Genomic DNA, 21,632 nt, shown 5'->3' with positions numbered 1-21,632 from the left:
ACGAGTAAGATACCTTCCTTCAAAATTAGAGGCCGTTACATGCTCACAGAAAATAACTAATAAAATTATTCTATGTACGTGATCTTTGGTGTTATAGAAAGTAGATGGATTGAAATAAAGTGATTAAGGACAAGCTCAGCCAGTATAATTATTGGAAAAAGGGTGAAAACTTGAGTTAGAATCCCGGCAGAAAGATATGTCTTTTCCCGCCACCAGATCCAGACCGGTTGTGGGGCTCAACCAATCTCCTACCCAACGAGAACAAAGGAGATAACGCCCTAGAACCGTGAAGCTGACCACGAACGTTCGACTGCTGCCGAGCGTAAGAAGGCGTGGAGCTATATCTGCACATACTATTAGTCTTCATGGCGTCGCTTTTGGGCACGGGTACAACTTCAGCTTTATCTTCGTACTTAACCAGGAACTACGGCATAAGAAGCTTTGTATGGTGCAGTTTGAAGTTTGGAAGAGTAAGTTATAACTGCTACTTGTGTTTTTATCTGTTCCACATGTCGAATTGCAGTAATTTTCAAGTGGCAATCATGAGACTATTCTGCGCATTCGCCGCATTGTTGTTTTCCATTTTCCTAAAAAGAACTCCTTGTATATATATAAATAATTTTATAACATTAAAATTTATTATCATTGCGCAGTTTCGGGTTTCCATAGCAACGAATTGCCTTCAGGTAACGCATTTCATGAAATCAAGTTATGCAGCCGGTTACAAGCGCACTAGGTAAAGGAGACGGTTTGCTTTATTACTTTCTCTTTCTATGGCTGTACAGCCCTTTGGACCTCGGCCATTTTTTCAGTTTCTTAATGTACACATAGTCGGTAAGACTCCTTGGACGAGGGATCAGCAGGTCGCAAAGCCGCTACCTACAAACAGAATAAACACACACAGACATCCATGCCTCGAGTGGGATTCGAACCCACGATCTCAGTGTTCGAGCAGACGAAGATGGTTCATGCCTTAGACTGCGCGGCCACTGTGATCGCCCTGATTTAATACTTGTGTGTGTTATTAGATGACTTCGTTAAACATCGGTTTCGACGCGTTAGTCGATGAGGGTGTTAAAGGGGTCTGCAAGCAAAACTAGAAGTAATAGGATAATACGTAGGGCTGGAAATGCATACGGGAGAATGCAGGGGAGCGAAGGTTCGTATAACAAGGGTGCTGCAATAGTACCCTACGAAACTGCTGATGCTTTTAATTCTGTTTCCAAGACTTCATACAGATTCTGTATTTGCTTGGGTGTTTATTGATGGAGATGCAAGCCTGAAGATGTCGTGGCTGATTGTTAAAATTTAAATCTTCTAGGCGGAGAATAAGTTCAGGAGGAACATTCTGCCTCCAACTTCAATGTTGAAGTGTGAAGTTTGTGGTCCTGAAAAGTGCCTTTATCCTATTCACCGTGGATATTGGTCCGGACCGGATTCGAATTCCCCTGCTCCTGTAGTGTGTCTTCGTGGCCACCCTCCCTACAACCTGCTTGTATATCCCTACCGATTCCTCGGCCGAAACATCTAACCCTGACGATAGCGCCATAGCTCAAGCGGTTAGTCGCTGGATTCCCACCGTAGCGGCCCGGGTTCGATCCCGGGTCTGGTTAAGTGGGATTTGTGGTGGACAAAGTGGCACTGGGGCAGGTTTTCTCCGAGTACTTCGGTTTCCCTGCCAATCTTCATTCCACCAATTGCTCCACAATCACCCTCACCTATCATCTGGGGCTGGTACAATAGGCCAGAAGTGGCCGCAGTACAAGGGACTTAGTCCCACCCCACTAGCAATAAAGAAAACCCTGAAGATGGAAACAGTGTTTTCCTCCAAAACATCGATGCCCTACTACACGACTCAAAGTGTCACAACACAAAAGACCACAATCTGAAATATGGACATGTTTATCATTCTGTGGGACGAAAGAATCTTGTAGCTCGGATCCGAAGATCCGCCACTGAACAGTTCCCCTATATTGTCCAGACTTGGCGCCCCCTGAGGAGCAACAAGCGGGGTCAGGCCTGACAGGCAAAGTGAGGGTGTTTTAAAATGAATTACAAATGGTCTCTGTGGGTTATACAGTATTACAGTCGCATTAAAAGAAAGGCGAAAGATGGAAATACGGGTAAAATGTTTAATTTGTTCTGTGCTTTAGCCCGAAAACCTGAAGGGGGTGAACAGCCGGGAGACATAGGAGTAAGGGGAAGAAAAATATTAGAACGGAACCTAAAGGAGTTAGACTATGAAAATACATATACGTGGCTCGAAACCAGCAGCCGGCTTTTTTTAAACATGGTATCGTCATGAAGCTTCGGGTTCCATGAAATGCAGGGAATCCATGGCCAGTTAAGCGATTACGTTAGCCAGCGAGGTAAAGACGTTACCCTGTGCTTAATTAATTAAGCACCATGCCATGAAAACGGATGGAGAAATGCAGGTCTCATTCTTGGTCTTAGCACTAGATGGAGGTGAGTGGTCAGCTTCACGCCCCTTCCACTTTAACCCTGGTGAAAAAGCCCCTGGTACCTATTGGATAGGAGGCTGTGTGGGTCCCAGAGCGAGTTTAGACTTTGAGGAGAAGAGAAAAACTTTGCCCCTGTCGGGATTCGAACCAGCCGTTGGGTATTTTGTATTATAATATTTAGGCCGTGCCATAGCTCAAGCGGTTAGTCGCTGGCTTCCCACCGCGGCGGCCCGCGTTCGATCCCGGGTCTGGTCAAGTGGGATTTGTGGTGGACAAAGTGGCGCTGGGGCAGGTTTTTTCTGAGTACTTCGGTTTCCCCTGCCAATCTTCATTCCGCCAATTGCTGCACAATCACCATCATCTATCATCTGTGGCTGGTACAATAGGCCAGAAGTGTCCGCAGTACAAGGGACTTAGTTCCACCCCACTAGCAATAAAAAATTATAATATTTCAATCATAATGTTTGAATATGCGGGTTTCATCAGTGAGCATCTATTCCACATTTAAATATAACAAGTGACATGTATGTTCACGTGTCTCGTACACAAAATATAGGGGATAACAAAACAGTTGTGCGTGTAGCAATATTTCGACTATTTTATAATCAGCGTGCCCGGATTTAGTCACGGACAGCCTATTTCATGTAAGATTTGAGGCTTTCACGGCGGTGACTATGAAGAAAGCAGTCTTCTGGGATTTGGCACCATGTATCTGTGGTGTTAGCCGACGTTTCAGAGGAACGTATCTTTGCTTGCAGATTTCTTATATATTTTTTCTTCTACCCTGAAGATGGAGGCGATACATTCCTCCGAAACGTCGGTTAACACCACAGATACACGGTGCCAAATCCCAGAAAACTGCTTTCTTCAGCCTATTTCATATTTGTTATCGAAAAAGGGGATAATTAGTTAGAGTACCGCCCCAATTTTCAAGGTCGGAGACTGCCTGCTTGCAATGATTAATCTTCGGCTGTGAAGACTGGAGCAGTATATTCTTCAAAAACGTTGATTACTTCATCAGATCACGCAGTGTCGCATTCCATAAGATAGCATTTATCAGCCTTTTATCTTTTCTACTCCTATGATAGGAGCGCCGGTCGCGGTAGCCGAACGGTCGAAGGCGTGAACTGTGTTCGCTCGCTCGGAAGCCGGGTTCATGGCTTCGAATCCAACACAAGGCATGCATGTTTGGTATGTGTGTGGGTTTATTCTGTGTTTGTGTTGTCCTATGTTTAGGTAGAGGCCTTGTGACAAGCTGATCACTCATCCAAGGAGTCCTACCGTGTGTAAAATGATCAGGAAACTGAAAATCAGAGGCCGGGGTCCAAGGGGGCTGTACAGCCAGTGAAAAAGAATACTGTGACTATCAATATACCCATATAATTACTTGGGGCTCTACTTGGCCTTGAATTATCCGTGGTTCAGAAAGCCAGTATAACTTTCAAAATTTCATCGTCTCTATGACGTTATGTTCATTACTATAGCGCCCCATGGGTTCTACATGCGGGGTCAGAGTGTGTGACACGAGGTAATATATACGTCCAAATAAGTTATTTGATACCCGAAGGTTAATGGCTTTGGAAGGAATTACTGTTGAACGTGAATTAATTTAAGCATTGTTATGTTCTCATATTCATTCCACGTGGTAGGCTGTATAATGCGGGGCTTCATAGCGGGAGGAAATAAAAAGCATGAGGAATGTTTTCCTCGGCTCAGATATCTGTTCTCTCTACTCTGGTTTTATTACTCTTACATTTTAAACTTTCTATAGAAAGCGCTCCTTATACTACTAGGAGGCACCGCTATGTATACCCACCAGTACGTCACCATGCATAACTAAGTATGCCAGTGACAAACACCTGCCCCTATTTTGCCTTGCGTTATACAAAAATTTTAATAATCGAAGTGACCGAAGAAAGGCTATAGCAATTTTTTATAATATCACAGTAAAGTCAGACACAAATGCTTGCCGTCTGGGTACTAGCTGAAATGGTTATTTAGCTGATGTAAGATCTTATACCTATATCATCATCATCATCAGTAATCTGTCAAGACGACAGGTCCACAGTCTCTTCCAAAACAATTCCTCCATTTAATGCGATCTAGAGCTTTCTCCTTCAAATGACAGTATCCTCTTCTGTCCCCAAGGTCATCCAGCATCTTATTACGTCTTCTTCCTCGTCTTCTTGTCACTTCTATCCGCCCCTCTATCTTTCCTTCGATAACTTCTTTTAGAAGGCAGTTACCACGTAAGATATGACCAATCCAATTAGCCTTCCGTTTTCTTATATCGTGTAGGATATTCCTCTGCTCACTGACTCTAATTAACACTTCTTCATTTCTCACATAATCGGTCCAACTGATCTTCTCCATATACCTATATACTCGCATCTTATTTGCTTGAATTTTCTTTACATCTTTACTTGCCTACCGGGGGCACGCGGTAGCGTGGTTGGTTGGTTGGTTGGTTGAGGATGTATGCTACGAGCCGGAAGGTCGCGCGTTCGAGTCCCGATGATGCCATTTTATTTTATTTTCTTCAATTTACCTAGTCCTTCCAGCTGCACTATGGCCCTGTGGTCAACTCGGCCTCTAACAGAAATGAGTATCAGGAATCTTCCTGTGGGGTAAAGGACTGCTGGCGCGTAAGGCAGACAACTTTACCGCCATCTGTGAGCCGATTGTCTGGAAAATGTGGGAGCCTCGACGACTCATAATATTATGGTCTGTTACAGGGATAGCTTTTCCTTTTTATCTTTTTTAATTGCGTACCAAAATACGTGGCATGCCTCCAAGTAAAGGAATTCCTTCTCCTGCCTTGGAAACCTAGAAGGTTAGCGCAGCTGTAACGCGGCTTAGGCCTTAGCTGTCCTTCAGTTCCTCCCGTGGATGGGTTTCATTTGAACAGCCTCATATGAATTCAGTTTTATCCGTAAATGTTTTCAACTTCAGTGGTTTTCGACAGAGTTAGTCTGGTTTGCACTCATGGATTTCTTTCTCCTTGTATAATCCAGTCTCTCTACATTCTCCAGATAGAGCGTACTTCTTAACTTTGTAGATGTATTCTCACTTAATATTATTGTTCAAGGGATCTTATTCCCATCGTTATAATCATTATCATTATTCAATTTACATAGTTCTGCATTTAAGACAAGTAGAACAATTACCGTATTTACGCATGTATAGGCCGCACATTTTTTGCCAAAAATTCAAGAGGAAAACTGGGGTGCGGCTTATATTCGAAATATTCGAAATCACACTTCATTTAAAAAAAAATTATATTCATAATTAGTAATACATGGTGTAATACTCCTGAAATAATATTCCAAGAAAATTATTTTTTCTATAATTTCTGTCTAAAAACTGTGCTGCGGCGTATACATGCGTAAATACGGTATCTAAATGAGTTCAGTTGTATTTTGCAGTTCAATTTTGATGGATGTATCATATACGAATTATATCGTTCTGTCCCCAGGGCAATACGATACACTTCTTCTCCCTTCAATGAAACAAATCCAAAACTTCGTGTAAGTTCACAATGACTGGCATTCGTGTTCAGGCAGCAGCAACACGGTCGCTTTTCTGACAAAGAATACTGAGCGCTATTGAACCTAACTTCAGACTAACCAAATACCCCATTATAATGGGATTTCAGAAATCTCATTGGAAGTTTTCCTTAGTCAACTCTATATCAGTATTTGGAAACTTTCAGGAACTTTTTAATTTACAATGGAGAAAGTTCTTTCATAAAGAGACTTGGGGCACCTGCTCCTTTGAACAGTTCTTTAATTGTGGAAATATTTATTTCTTTTCTCATGTTGCTTTTATGGAATGTGCAAGATTACGTGTGTTATACCTATGCGAAACTTACTCTTTCTCCCGAAGGGCAGAAAATAGGTTGAGCTTGTTTGAGAGTAGAACTCTGAGAAGAATATTTGAACATAAACGACTGACGGTGAAAAGAGGCTGGAAGAATTTCTTAATGTGGAGTTTCGTAGTTTTCACTCTTCACGAAATGTCATTAGTTGGAAAATCTCAAGGGAAGGAGCAACTCACAAATCTAGGCGTAAGTAGGAGGACAGTATTAAAATTACTTATGAAGAGCCGGGATAGCTCAGTCGGTATAGCAACTGGCTACGGGCTGGACGACAAGGGGTCGGAGTTCGAGTGCTGGACAAGAATTTCCACTTCTCCATGTCGTCCAGACCGGCTGTGGGGTCCATCCAGCCTCCTATCCAATGGGTATCAGGGTAAAGAGGCAGGGGCGTGAAGCTGACCACTCCCCCATACATCTTCATGGCGTAGCGCTTAATTAGTTACTCACAGGGACATCTTTGATATCTTTACCTTTTTTTTTTCTCCTTGGCACTACAGCCCCAGTGGGCCTAGGCCTACCTCCATGAACTTCTCCGTTCACTTCGGTTTTTCTAGATCTTACACATTCGGTAGGACTCCTTGGGCGGGTGATGAGCTCGTTGCAAGGCCTATACCTGTACACAAACACAGAAAAAAGCACACACACAAACTAAACATTCATGCCCTGAGTGGGATTCGAACCAACGATCCCGGCTTCCAAGCGAACGAAGGCAGTGCATGCATCTTTACCTTTACCTTGGAAAAAATGAGTACGAAGGCGTGGATTGTATTACATTCTATTTGCAGGAACAGTATTGGAACTTCGAAAGCTGCTATTGGTTTCCGAGCACGGATTCTGCACAATTTAATTGGTCTGTGCCTTCGTTAGCCGTTCAGTTTGATACCCCAGAACCTATTCCTGGACTGTGCCGTCTTTTTTCGATTGTTTAGTAGTGTAACCGAGGTCAGTACTGCCACGCATGAATTTTATTCGGCCACGAAAATTTCTTACCCCAAATTGATCTTATTTCCCTGCACTCCATTTGATTCGGTGTGACTGCATGGCCCAGTGATATAAGGCGGTTTATGCGAAGCAGGGTAAGGCGCGCCCCCAGAGCTCGTCACGCACACGAAACAGTCGGAAATATCAGTGCGGTCAAGTCTACGGCAGCAAAGTTAGTTCATTTCCTCTTGTATTGGTTACTGCACATTCCTGCATGCTCCTCTAAGTACGTGTATCGTCACAAGAATGCAAATACAAAATCATAATAAAAGATGAAGTTATCTGTGTGCCCTACTAATTAGGCACTACGTCCTGAAGACATGTGCGGGAATAGAAGCATTGCTCCTCCATTCTTGGCCTCGGTATTAGGTGGAAATAACCGTCAGCTTCAAGCCCCGGACGCTTTGCCTCAAGGGAAAGAGCCAGCAGGACCCATTGTGTAGGAAGTTGAGTTGGCCCCAGAGCCTGTCTGAACGCAATGAAATGGAGAAAAAACTCTTGCCTCTAACGGGAAACGAACCCAGCCCGTAGCCCAGCGCTTTACCGACTGAGCTATTATAGACTTTAATAAGTCCTGTGAAAATGTAGCAAAGTTGAACTATTTGGGTACTGAGCCCACTGAGCAAAGTTCATCTTGAGGAGGTAGTAGTAGCTCTGCTATTCAAGAAGTTCTTTGCCTTTTGTAAAACACTAAAATTCTTTTCTGTGTTCACAGAGCCTCCCACTGGTCCTGAGGTAAGACAGATTAATCCAGCCCGCCGCAACCTACCACTCTGCTCCTTTCAGGCCAATTTGAGCATCATTTTTCCATCTACCCATTTGGCAACAACATTACATTCGAAAGAAGTTAAGAGCGGTTTAACTTGGGGTTGCGCCGGAGCGTGAAGCTGTCAGCACTAGTGTTCGGAGCATTACACAAGTTCCCTCACATATCATCGCATGATCCTTAGACACAGGGACAACTTTACTTTTATTTGTCTCGTATATTTAGTGTGGTTTAGAAATATAAGGAGTTTCTGACGTTCCGGCCAAACCTTCCTTCATCTTCAAGGTAGAAATGACAGCCCACTTTCTTGTTCTTGGAATCTTTCCTGGAATGAAAAGTGACATTTAAAGCCGTGTATATAGAAGAATTTGAATAGAACCTCTCTTTCTGAGCAGGGTACTGTGAGACTCGTGAGGTAGTACGTATTAATAGTCGTGTCAGAAAGGAGGCCACTTAACAACAGAAGAAATGCTTTGTAAACATGGCGTTAGTTACCACGCGGAGGAGACATCTACAGGATGTTCGGAAATGTATACAGCTCCCCCACTGTAAAAAGCAAGACAACATAGATGTACATTTAACGTGTGAAACTGAATTTACGACACCATGAAATGAAACAGACAGAGGAAAGAATGTACCCAAGATGGTTATGCTGGCAAGAAATTGCTACCGGTATTCAGTTTCTACTTGCCGTTACATCATAATTAACCACAGCTGTAAACATGCTTCTTGCGTTAGTGTCTTTACCTCCACGACCTCATTCATCTTAATGACGTAGTGCTTAACTAATTAGGCACAGGGACAACATTACCTTACTTGACCTATATAGTCCTTTCAGCGACCACACTGTTTGTGGTGAGCACTGCCATTTTCTTTCTCACGTCTCACTGCCTAGGCTGACTCAGTTACAACTATTTTCTTTTCTGTCTACCGACCTGAGATTTCTTACATTATTTCTTATGTCCTCGCGATTAATTTTTAATTTGTAATGTTCGGTTTGACTGATTACGATATTTCTTCGTTTTTGATATCATATATGAAAGGATAGAGCTGGTATAGAGAGTATGAGTCCCGGTAGGGTCAAGAATTTTCACTTCTCCAATCGTCCAGACCGGGTCTGAGTTACACCGAACCTCCTATACAATGGGTACCGGGGGCTATTTCCCGGGGGTAAAGCGGTCGGGGCGTGACGCTAACCACTCAACTCCAGCTAGTGCCGAAGTCAATATAGTGTGGGTCTATACATCCACTCCCCCATACGTCTTCATGGCGCAGTGCTTAATTAGTTAAGCACAGGGAAAATTGACCTTTTTTCTTATATGAAAGGATAACAGGCATATTTTGTAGGAATCTTTAAGGAATGGCGTGGGAGGATGTGGAGTGGATTTATCTGAACAGCGTCCAGTGTGTGAACAAGGAAATGAACGTTCAATTCCATAAAAAGCAGGGAATTCATTTAGTAGCTGAGCGATTGTTGTTTCGGCAACGAAGATTTATCTCCGTGTAGTTAGCTACATAAAGGCCGCGCCATAGCTCAAGCGGTTAGTCGCTGGCTTCCCACCGCGGCGGCCCGGGTTCGATCCCGGGTCTGGTCAACTGGGATTTGTGGTGGACAAAGTGGCGCTGGGACAGGTTTTCTCCGAGTACTTCGGTTTCCCCTGCCAATCTTCATTCCAGCAATTGCTCCACAATCACCCTCACCTATCATCTGGGGCTGTTACAAAAGGCCAGAAGTGGCCGCAGTACAAAGAACTTAGTCCCACCCCTCTAGCAATAAAAAAACAATAGTTACATAAACGTGTTTAGGAAGTTCATGGAGGTTGGCCTAGGCCCACTGGGGCTGTAGTGCCAAGGAAAAATAAACGTGTTTAGACCGGATATTCATAGTTATTTGTAACTAATTATTATTTGCACTGCATAGCGCGAGGCGGGTTGCACCGGGCCTTGAAAACACATATTGATACTTTAGGCCTAATCTGTCCATGAATTACAGAAGATTGCGAACCGCTGATCTAAGCTACATTTCACGTAAAGATCCTCAATGTATGTGATTTCCATGATATCTTTTCTCAACTAAATGTGAACGATATCTCTGTGCCTATACACGAAGACGTATAGGAGACGGAAAGTAAACCTCCACTCATTCTAAGCTTTTTTCTGAAAGAAAAATGCCAGTTTCACGAGTCTGCAGTCTTATATATGTGCTTCTTAAATCTCGTTAAGAAACACTTACAAATTATTTACAACATATTTTATATGTTAATTAAGAATATGACGACACGAAACTTTTATGTTACGTCATTAAAATTTAATACAGTCAGCATCCGTACTAGTGACAGAAATGTATCACAAAATTTTATACTTTAAAATTGAAATAGCTGGGTAAATCTGACAGGAGTTGTCCAGTGATTGAGATCAGCTCTTTATAAGGGGCCCAACTGAATAGGTGTCTTCCATCCTCACCTGAAGACGTAAACAGATCCAGTTCCCGAAACGTCGTGTTTTCTATTTCATAGAATTCCGGACGATGGAAAAAAATTCCAAAAACTCAGTAATTCTGTGTATTATCCACCATCGTCAGAACCCTTTAGAATCTGTTTAAAATTCTTGCAGCTACATAATATAAGGAGAAATAAGCGGTCCCATATGTCACTCTTGTTCTCCTCTCCTAGTCACAGCCACGGCCTTGCTGCTTTGTGTTCAAGAAGGCCATTTACCCAGATATTGACAGCGTCTATCTCTTATGCTTGAAAGTACCATGTATGTGCCACATTATAAGTGACTCTTGTTAGTTCAGAGAACAGGAAGGTCAGTACCTCTTTTGTGTCGGTATTCTTTGGTTGAAGCTTACAAACACTAGAAAGTACATCATCATGATTCTCTTCCTTTTCCTGTTCCTTCCGACCAACACGTACTTCTGCATTTACTTTAATTATTAGTAGTGGGTACTGCCACAGCTGCCTTCTTGCGCAACTGCTGTTGCTCATCACGTGTTAGGCCCATGCCTGTTCCGGCTTCGTGGCCATCTCTTATGTGCTCAACATACTTAAGCTTCTACGCACATAAACAGAAGCTGTGGGAGTGTCACTATCCATTCTGTTGAGATTGCTTAACTATTTGTCCGTACAATAACAATAACAATAATAATAATAATAATAATAATAATAATAAGTAAATTTATCCCTGTAACAGGCCGTGGAGGCTCATGGGGTTTTCAGACGACAAGGCTCCCACATTTTGTACAGTCGGCTCACAGATGACGGTGAGGTCGTCAGCCTTACGCGCCGGTCTCCCTTTACCCCCCCCCCCCCGAAAAATGTTCCTGGTACATATTTCTGTTAGAGGTTGAGTCGATCCCTGGGCCATAGTGCTACTGGAAGGATTAGGGCAATTGAAAAATCAAATGACATCAAGAATCGAACACGCGAGCTTCCGGCTTATAACACAGTGCCTCAACCAACTACGCTGTCGCGTGTCCCCAATAATAATAATAAATGTTAATATATTACTTATTTAATCCGTTCCTCTTATACCTTTTGGTGTCGAGGTTGTGATCAGCTCGTCGCAAGGTTAATATATTATAATAGTGTAGCCTATAGATTTTCTTTTTTTGTATTTTGTTTCTGTGTGTTTTTTTTTCTTTCTTTTTTGTTCGTGTTCACTTTGCAGTTGACCGTGGGCTCTTCAGTTTGCATGTAAATAAATACGAATTTAATTTAATTATTATTATTATTATTATTATATGTTGTCTAATTTTGTGAATTTAGATTTAGATGCATTGTATTTCAGTGCCACACTTTTCTTCTTTCATCGTAATAACACGACACTGATTTGTCTCTTGAAATGAATGCGTTATTGCAATTGCAATGTCACATTCCAAACGACTCTGCTGCAGCTGTCTACTTCAGTGGCCCCTATCAACAGCGGCCTGCACTCAATTGGCTTCGTTCAGTATTTCAATGCGTGCTTTAATGAGGCGCAAGTCTGTGTTCAGACACGAACAAAGCCATTACTTAGCTAGAGCAACACACACACAGAAGTGAGCCCAAGAGTTCTACGGCTTGCGTTCCAGCCCCTTTCGAATGAACCGAATTCCACACGAATATTTCAAAGTTTTCTACATCGCAACTCGCCGTACCAAATAAATTTTCCACCCCTGTTACAAGCCGAAAGTTCGCGGGTTCGAGCCCCAATGAGGTAGACTTTTTCAATTTACAATATTGTATTTAAGCATCCTGTTGTGTTTCTATAACATTCACATAGAATATTTTTATTACAGTTCCGTCAACAATGCAACCACTTTATTCCTTAGAATTTTCACTCTTTCATCAGGTACTTCAATTCGCCAAAACTGTTACCTGCATTGAATATCGGTCATACGTTTCACGTGTAACTGCACTGTTCCACATTAATGTTGTAGTTACGATGTAGCTAACATTAGTCAGTCCACCATGTACTGTGACTCAATTTCTATTTTTAAAATTCAATTTAAATTTAAAATTTTTTAAATTTTAATTATTCTTCTTAAATTTTGTACATTTCCTACACCTCTCTAGGGCGTCGTCCAATTGTCCGAACAGTATATATTTCGGCCGTCCTTGTTTTTGTTTCGGCGGCCTGTTGTTTCAATGTGAAAGCCTAATGCTTCCAGCCGCACTATTGCCCTGGGGTCGACTCAGCCTCTAACAGAAATGAGTGCCAGGAATCTTCCTGCGGGTAAAGGACGGTGAGCGCGTAAAGCTGACAAACTTACCGCCATCTGTGAGCCGTTTGTCTAGTTAATGTGGGAGCCTCGACGACTCACAATCGTACGGGCCTTCACGGCCTGTTACAGGAATAGCTTTTAGCTTTTACCCCTGCCCAAAAGAAATATTCTTATAAAGGAGTTTTGTAAGCTTCACGTGTATCATTACCGTAGTCAGTTACTATAGCAACGAACTGTCCAGTGTTAATACGTGTGGGCGTGAAGTGTGCAGTGGGAGACAAACGAGAGTGTATATAGTAAAGAGTGTACAAATAGTGAGCCTATGAGGTCATGTTTCTACCTTGTTTATCTAGTTTGTACATGTTGCCAGTAACCCGTGTCATTTTTTGTTGTTATTGTTGTTTGTCGTGGATGGTGTTTTGGTCCCTATTGAATTTCGTATTGTAGAACACATATTTACATATAAATTAAAGCTTGTTATTGTGACACAAGTTATTACCAACCACAAGACCGCATTTCTTCATTTTATTTGAATGAACTTGAATATAAAATTAAATGAAAGTGGAACTGGAAAATAAACAGGCATTCTGAAAATGCACTTGCGAGCACTCATTGATGTGGAGACTAGGTACTGTGCTTCTCCCCCAGAAAGGGCTAGAACACTAGTTGATGTATACAACTCAGACTTAAACCGAGCAGATTGGTGCAGCGGAAACTCTGTAGAATAGTATTTTGGAGGTGCCGTTTTCGAATTTCAACCGCGACATCGATTATCCTAAAGTTTTCTATGGTTTTCCTAAGTCCCTCCAGACAAATGCCTACTAGTACCTCGATTAGGACACAGTTGCTTGCTTCTAAATTATCTTCAGTTCATTATTCACCAACGGCGGTAAAGTGGTCGAGACGTAAAGCTGACCACTCACCTCCAGCTAGTGCCAAGATCAAGGAAACGTGGATTTATACATCCACTCCTCCCTACACCTGCATGACGTAGTGCTTAATTAGTTAAGCACAGGGACAATATTGTTTTTATATAGCTGTAGGGAAGCTTTACGCTTATTTTGAAATCTCTGTCTTGATTTTATCCTCGGGTGCTTTAAGAGTACAAAATAAAATGAGTGTGCCTGGATGGGAAACGCATAGAAACGTTTTACAGACTAGGACTATGTGCTGATTGCTGTTTCCTGCTTTGTGTCTGCAGTGGTTGACTGCGCGGTGTCTGCCTGGGGACCCTGGTCAGAGTGTGATGTGGAGTGTGGTACTGGCATGATGACCCGGTCGAGAACCGTAGAAAAGCAGCCAGAAAATGGGGGCAAACATTGCCCATCACTGATCCAGAAGAGAGGCTGCCAGGGTACCCAATGCCCACACAATCCTCGAAGCGCCATCAAAGGTAAGCGTTTGTTGTTAGATTCTGTATATTTGCACACCAAGCACGTAAAGTGAACCTCGGTGCGATGTATGACAGCAAACCCCGAAAGTTCAATATCTCTAAATAGAAAGCCACAATTATACACACTCCAGGTGCAGTCCTATCCCCCTTCTGCCCTCAGTCCTGACTTCATATTACCCTCTCATCTCCAACTGAATTCTTTCTAAGATACCTCCCAGTCAGAACTGTGTATACAGTACAAGGCTCTAATCTTGAGAGCTGTGAGAAGTGCAAGAAATTGGGACCATTAAAGAGAAGCAGCAGCTTGAATCAGCAACTACTACCTGAACAAAAACATTCAGTACATACTCTGTAATGGCTGGCAAGCTCCAAGTCAGTCTTCATTAGGTAATTGAATAGCTGTATTGAATCTGACAGGGGTTGTCCAGTGATCGAGGTTAGCTCTTTCTAAGGGACCTGAGTAGGTGTCTTCCCCCTCATCTGAGGACGGAAAGAGATCCAATTTCCGAAGCGTTGCCTTTTCCAGTTTCTTGAATACCAGACGATTGACAAAGTCCAAATCACCATGAATTTTGAGTGTTATATACCATGGTCGAAACTCTTTGGTATCTACTTTTCATGAAAATTGTTAAAAATCTCAAGTGAATAGATACCTTTCAATCTATATCATCTCCGATTATCGTCCTTTAACAACACGAACCTGGAGATAAAATTAAATTTGTCCCTGTGCTTTAGTTAATCAAGCGATGCGTCATGAAGACATATGGGAAATGGAGGTATAGTTCCACCATTCTTGACATCTACACTAGATGGATGTGAGCGGTCAGCTTCACGCCCGGGCCGATTTACCTTGGGGATAAGCCCCCGATATCCATTGCATAGGAGGCTGAATGGGCCCCAGAGTCGGTCTGGATGTTTTGGAGAAAAGAAATACCTCTTGCCCTGCCGGGAATCGAACCCTGATTCCTCGGCGGCCCAGACTAGCCCGTTGGTATTCCCAGTGAGCTACCCCTGCTCCATGAGAAACCCACTACCTTTCAGATGTAATGTTTTTATGATGACGTAGCTGAATGAGAGTGTTTCTATTTTTTCTTTTTCGAAATCCTACTCCATTCTCACGTGGGGGTGCCCCACACCTCTGAGACCCACGTGTGCCAGCAATTTCAGGTTGATAAAATACTGTGCTGATGGTATAATAACATTGAGAAACACAGCTGCAGTCAGTCACTTACTGACGAAACCAGCAGCGCTCCTCTTTCTTATTACGCTTTGCTTACATGCGAACTGTAAGACGTTATTAAGAAGGGACCGTTAAGTAGGAAAGTTGTTTAGCTGCTTGGTGTTTACGCTGTTACTGATTAATAGGCGGTTAGATGCACAGTTGTTTCATGAGAGTGAAACTTCTCTGTAGCCGATAGCTTCCGCAGCTTCTTTGAAGTTGTTTTTACTGCTTTTATAGCAGGATGTATTTAAACAGTGGAGCGAAAATAGGCAGTTGTAAAGGATAGACAACAATGAAATGTAGGAATGTTCTTGCTGTAAAATAACACACGTGCTAAAGAACTCGGCGCAACAGGTGCAGTACATCATTTGTCTTAGAGACACGCCTGGCCTGTGTTTCCTTTGCGGGTTTGCACCAACAGTGGGACAGCCAAAGCAAATGAAACATTGTTCATCCTATACATACATATACGTACCACAAATGCGTTGACAGAATCAGGCTTACTCGTATGTAAAGCAATACGACAACCGATCTGAGGATATTCTTTATAACTAGGGACCGGATTCTTATGCCCTAATAATCTCTTAAATATGTATGCATGAAAAACTTCCGAAATATGCACTAAAACATGCACATAAAAATTTATACCAAATATTAAAATTGATTTTACATTATTTTAAGAAAAACAAATAAATATGTAAGTTCATTTTATGTAATCACTGAATGATTCACTTGAAATAAAAAGCTATACTTAAATATAAATCATGGAAGAAAGCCAACATATTTCATTACAAATTTAAAAAACCAATGGTACTCACATTTAGCTCTCCGAACTTTCAACTTCTCTTCTGTTGCAGTTCACAATTACTAAATGTTTTAGGTTTTCCGTAGTTAGTCGCCTCCTATTGTCTCGTAAGATGTCCTTATAGCGGGAAAAACTTCTTTCCACCTCAAGATACTCACCGCTTTTATGCATTCCCAGATTTGTTGCCGTGCTCAACCGTCACTCCTTAACTCTTTTAATATATAGATTAATGTTATTAGGCGGTACGGTAATCGCTGTTGGGAATCCGAGATGGTCTTTCCCCTTCAATTTTTCCGACAAGGTGTGGACTTTTCGGCTCTTCCATGCGTGCTATATGTCCAACCCATTTTATCATATACACGCTTGTGCAGAGTGTCATCCTTTTCACTTTTAATTTGCACTGATTGGTCATTTGATCGTTAAAATTTCCTGCTGTCCGAATATTTAAATATTATCCACTTAATATATTTATTATAAAAATAACTCGAAACAAATATTAGTGACACTTTATGAACAATATCTTCAACTGAATATAAATGCATAAAAATGTGTGGTCGGAAAATCTGAGGTGAAGGCTCCACTTGGAAGCCACAGTCGTATATGGGAGGATAATTCTAAAATGGATCGTAAGAAAGAAGCGTGGGGGGATGTGGGCTAAAGACAGGGACTCCTGTCGTGCTGCTGAGCATACGTTAAGCAGCTTAGGGTTCCAGAGCACTTTGCGAATCTTGAACAGCTACGAAATTCTCAAGAAGAGTACTGCTCCATGATGACCATTAGTCAGCTGCTTTACTGCGGCCGCGCCATAGCTCAGGCGGTTAATCGTCGACTTCGCACCGCAGCGACCTAAGTTCGAGCCCAGGTCAGGTCATGTGGGATTTGTGGTAGACATAGTGGCATTGGAGCAGGTTTTCTCAGAATACTTCGATTTCCTCTACCAGTTTCCATTCCACCGATTGCTCCACACTCAATCTATCGTCCGGGGCTGGTTCAATAGGCCAGTCGGTGTTCGACGTAGCAAATGGACTGAGTCTCATCTCACTTTAAGAAACAAAAAAAAAAACTGGTTTGTTAGGCATGAATCTGTAACAGGAAAAGACCTGACTTTGAATCCTGGAGTGCGACCCACTGAACAGGCATTGTTACCAGGCTGACAGATCTTATTCTTGAGAGAGGAGCTCGTGTTTATTCGGCAGGAGTCGTTGCTTGTTTCGGATAAGAAAGTCTCCGAAAGTGTATCTTTTAAGCTACAAGCCTCAGTTCGAGAGCCAAACAAAGCGAGCATATGTTATGTTCTTAAAGGTCTAAAGGCATCGCGTGCAAACTCCGGGGGTTGACAGTTTGTCAGCAATTTGTCACTGCAGGGGAACAAGCAAGGGTGGTCGCTCCATGACCTCACAGATGGCTTGAATTGTTGTGGGGTATTCAGACTTCTGACTCGAAACAGTTGAAAGTCTTCGAAGAAAAACATCACGAACAAGCATTCACGCACGAACCTCATTCGAATTTTCAGTCAGTTGAGTCATTCTAAATCAGAGAGCCACTCGCTGAATATCTTAATTATCCGACTTCAGAAACCGAGATACAACAATTAATAATTGTTATACTATGACTTGTGAGCCGGGATAGTGTAGTCAATATAGCGACTAGCTACGGGCTCCACGTCGTCCAGACCGGCTCTGGGGCCCTTCCAACCTATCCAATGGATACCGGGGGCTCTTTCCCAGGGCGTGAAGCTGACCACTCACCCCCAACTAGTGCCGATGTCAAGAAAATGTGAACCTATACACCCACTCCCCCATACGCCTTCATGGTGTATTGTTTAATTAGTTAAGGACAGGGACAACTTTACCTTTTAAACTATGAACTAGTCCAGGCATGTCCAACTTCAAACAGGTTGTGATCGACTTTTTAATGTCAAAACTGCCGGTGATCTACCACCCCCTCCTATCGTCGTACCTCGCTTTAAGCAAAAATATTGGTAAAAATAACACGACACATGATATTTGCTGTAAAAGCAACTAGTAACTGGGCTGTCTCTGATGTCTGTAGATTCATCCAGTTGGAGGGAGAAAGCAACACAATTGGAAACATCTTTCAACAACGGCTGAGTTATGTTTCCACATATCATTTCCAGGGAATCACACGTTCTGTCGATCACTCTTGCATCAGAACACACGCGGCGAACGACGAGTGATGAAAAAGAGTTCACGTGATAAGGATAGAGTAGGGACTTCCCCACAGTTCACTTAACACATGTGTAAAGCAATTTTCATGTAAGCTACATAAGAACAGAAAAATAGGAATGACTAATACGTATTTTCCCATCAAAATCTGAATAAAATAATATTATATTACAAGTGAATTTACATGCTTTCACGTATAATTTCCTTATAGGCCTATGAGATCGACGAAAAATCGTCCCGCGATCGACGCTTTGGACATGCCTGAACTAGTCTAAGGGAAAGTCTTTAGTTAAGGTTAAGTACCTTGAGTTACTCAGGGTGGCTGAATAGCGACTGGTTTCAGGGTGGACGACCGAGAGATTGGAGTTCGAGTCCCGGTAGGGACAAGGATTTAATTCTCTTCACGTCGTCAAGACCGGTTCTGAGGTCAACCAAAACTCATATCCCGTGGATGCCAGGGCTCTTTCTGCAGGGTAAAACGCCTGGGGCGTGAAACTGACCACTGCCCTCCATGTAGTGCCGAGGTCAAGAATACAGATTTTACACTCCATTATCTGCTGCTTCTCTGAGTTGAATATTGAAAACGCTGCAATTCATCTGATACTGCGCTGATATTGAGGTCTGCAGACTCCGTCTCGGCTAAGGATCGTGTCTGATCGTTTGGGTCTGTGTTTCGTCTCCTTTACCCTTCTTCCATATTTCACAGTTTGACGCAAATAAAATTCTACCGAATTTGGAGACCTGTTGCTTCATTGCTGCTCTTCTTCAGTTCTCCTGCCGGTTCTCACCGCACCGTTTGCACCAGAGCGTCAGATCGAAACGTCTGCCTCTGCGGGAAGAAATGGTAAACTCTTTCCTGGCTTAAAATGTACGTTATGTTGGGATTTTTTCATCTTAAAAGATGTGAAAAACATCTCTTAGAATGATGAATATTTGTCCAAAGATCTTCTGTGTTATCCTGTATTGTAAAGTGATGTTCCACTGTGTGAGAATCCAGCCAAAAACGCGAGTCATACAGCGTGTAAAAAGTTCGCAAGTGCAAGTCAGTGCAACTCTCAGTCAGAATAGACCAGAGCACTTAATCAGTGGAACAATAACATTATAATTAATATTGTTAATAAAGTCCGTACCATTAAACAACACGCCATAAAATATGTGATGCTTTTGAAGTAAAGCTTCGAGTATTATTATGTTCGCACTATATTAGAAATGAGCAGTATATTTCAAGTTGTGGCCGTCTTACCTCTAGCGAAATGCCCTGGTATTTACTGGAAATGACGATAGGCGGTCTTTCTGGTCTGATCTGCCCATCCTGACATAAGCCTATAATTCGGTTCCCTTTACTTGAGTGATAGCAGCATTTAGCCTATAGGACGCAAGCACTGCAAATGCACGAATATACAAAAATGGAAACTAGCCTAAGAATTAAATAAAAATTAAAACAAAATAAAGAATTATGTTAATAATAATAATAATGTAAGCTGGGCCACTTCTCGGAAACGAGCTGGTAAGCGCGTTGCCACGGAGAGATTGATTCTTGGAAACCATCTGGTTAGTTACGGAGCAAGTTTTCATGGATACGAAAACTAAAAGTTGTAAACGCGTGAGAGCCGGATCGTTATTGCAAGAGTGAAACGCGTTTCGTAGCAACGGATAAACACAGAACAACTGATTAACTGTTAGATCTGCATTGAATTATAAAAGATAATTCATTCGCGAATTCATTTATTCATTCGTAAGAGAGTTCAATGGTGCAGTCGTAAGGGAATTCAGAAGTTGAGCGTTAGCTGTGAAGTGTTAACCAGCGGACAGCGGAAGCCGAAGAAGTGACCGATTCGTAAATCAGAACAAAGTCAGTCACGCAAATGAGGAGACATGCCAGTAAGGCATGGAGAGGGCTTCAGACAGTCATTGTTGTGGGCTGTTACAATTGGTTGCAATTGTAAACAAGTGATAATAAATCCAATCATCCAATCCAGAACCCTCTGTTATTCGTCACAGAACCCCGGACACGTGACAATACTGTAAGTTACAGAATTAAGAATACAAGTAATAGGAGAGAAGCTACTTAGAGAATTCTGAGGCAAAATTACCGAATATTGGATGAGAAGTGATGATTGATGGATTAGTGAGCAATACTAATTTATCTATACAACTCTTTTATTAACCGACAAAACACAACAAATAGAAAGAATCAGGGCTTCGCTACATGTTTCAGCCACTAACGGCCATCATCAGGCAAACACATATTAACAAACATATACAGTGCGTACAATCAAGTGCGCGCCGCGGCTGCAATTTGCCGTGAGTCATACCACCGCAGAACGGATGCAGTCGCGGGAGGAGTTGCTTGGGCGTGTCTTTGCCATTAAAAGCCTGTATGATCTCAGAGATGCAGCCACTTGCAGGACCACATATCCAGTCTAACACTGCGGTCTTGAGCGTCTTGAGGAATGTCATGTCTTCTAATCTGGTAGATCACATGGAGTCACATCCGAGAGGACCCCAGTCTTAATTCACAGGCCTGAAAACCTCAGCCCTCAGACACAGTTTAATTTAAGAAAGCAGTCTTCTGGGATTTGGCTACAATGTTAAAATACTTTGTGTAAAAATAAAATGTCAGATTACATGAAAAACTGAAATTTAATGCATTAAACAAGATAAAACTTAATTAATCTTATACAACATCGAATCGGTCGTTGATTTTTTACTTTTCATATGTTTCTAAGGACCAATTGGAAGTTCGATATTTCATTTATATAAGAATGTATAGGAGGTCCATTATGTTGCAAATTAATTAATTGTGTAGTCAGTGCCTCATCTTACGAAGAATTATCCGTGCTGTATGGACTAATGTATCTCTTGCGTACTATATATTTTGAAAACAAATCACCTGCCCACTTAAAATAAAAGCAATACTCTTGCGTTCACTTTTTTCTTTCAATCAAACAGCTTCGAGTATTTATGAAACAATTTCAGTTTACATAAGGAGTCAACAGTTTTCATAACAACGTGTTACTCAACGAACTCCAATTTGAAGTTCCCTTGACAGCCCTGAGAACAGCGCTACCTGAGAATTATAAACTATTCGGCTAGCATTTGTCGTCCGGAAATTGACCCTTTTAGTGCCCTATGCCATAAAGAGGCATATCTGTCGTTCTTTAATGCGCTTGCGCGTGTCTTTGCCATTAAAAGCCTGTATGATCTCAGAGATGCAGCCACTTGCAGGACCACA

At 42.2% G+C, this 21,632-nt stretch overlaps 1 protein-coding gene across 1 annotated transcript in view; it reads left to right on the top strand.

The window, feature by feature from the left end:
* Positions 1 to 21,632, top strand: part of LOC111868746 (somatomedin-B and thrombospondin type-1 domain-containing protein) — a 200,146-nt gene that overhangs the window by 128,621 nt on the left and 49,893 nt on the right. Inside the window, exon 2 of the mRNA XM_023859683.2 lies at positions 13,993 to 14,184. Coding sequence (XP_023715451.1) covers positions 13,993 to 14,184 — 192 coding nt within the window. The remainder of the gene's footprint in view (positions 1 to 13,992; positions 14,185 to 21,632) is intronic.

The sequence above is a fragment of the Cryptotermes secundus genome, unplaced genomic scaffold (assembly GCF_002891405.2).
Source record: "Cryptotermes secundus unplaced genomic scaffold, Csec_1.0 scaffold13, whole genome shotgun sequence".
NCBI classification, from domain to species: domain Eukaryota; kingdom Metazoa; phylum Arthropoda; class Insecta; order Blattodea; family Kalotermitidae; genus Cryptotermes; species Cryptotermes secundus.
Note: the sequence above shows the minus strand (reverse complement) of the source record. Positions and strands in the feature narration are given on the sequence as shown.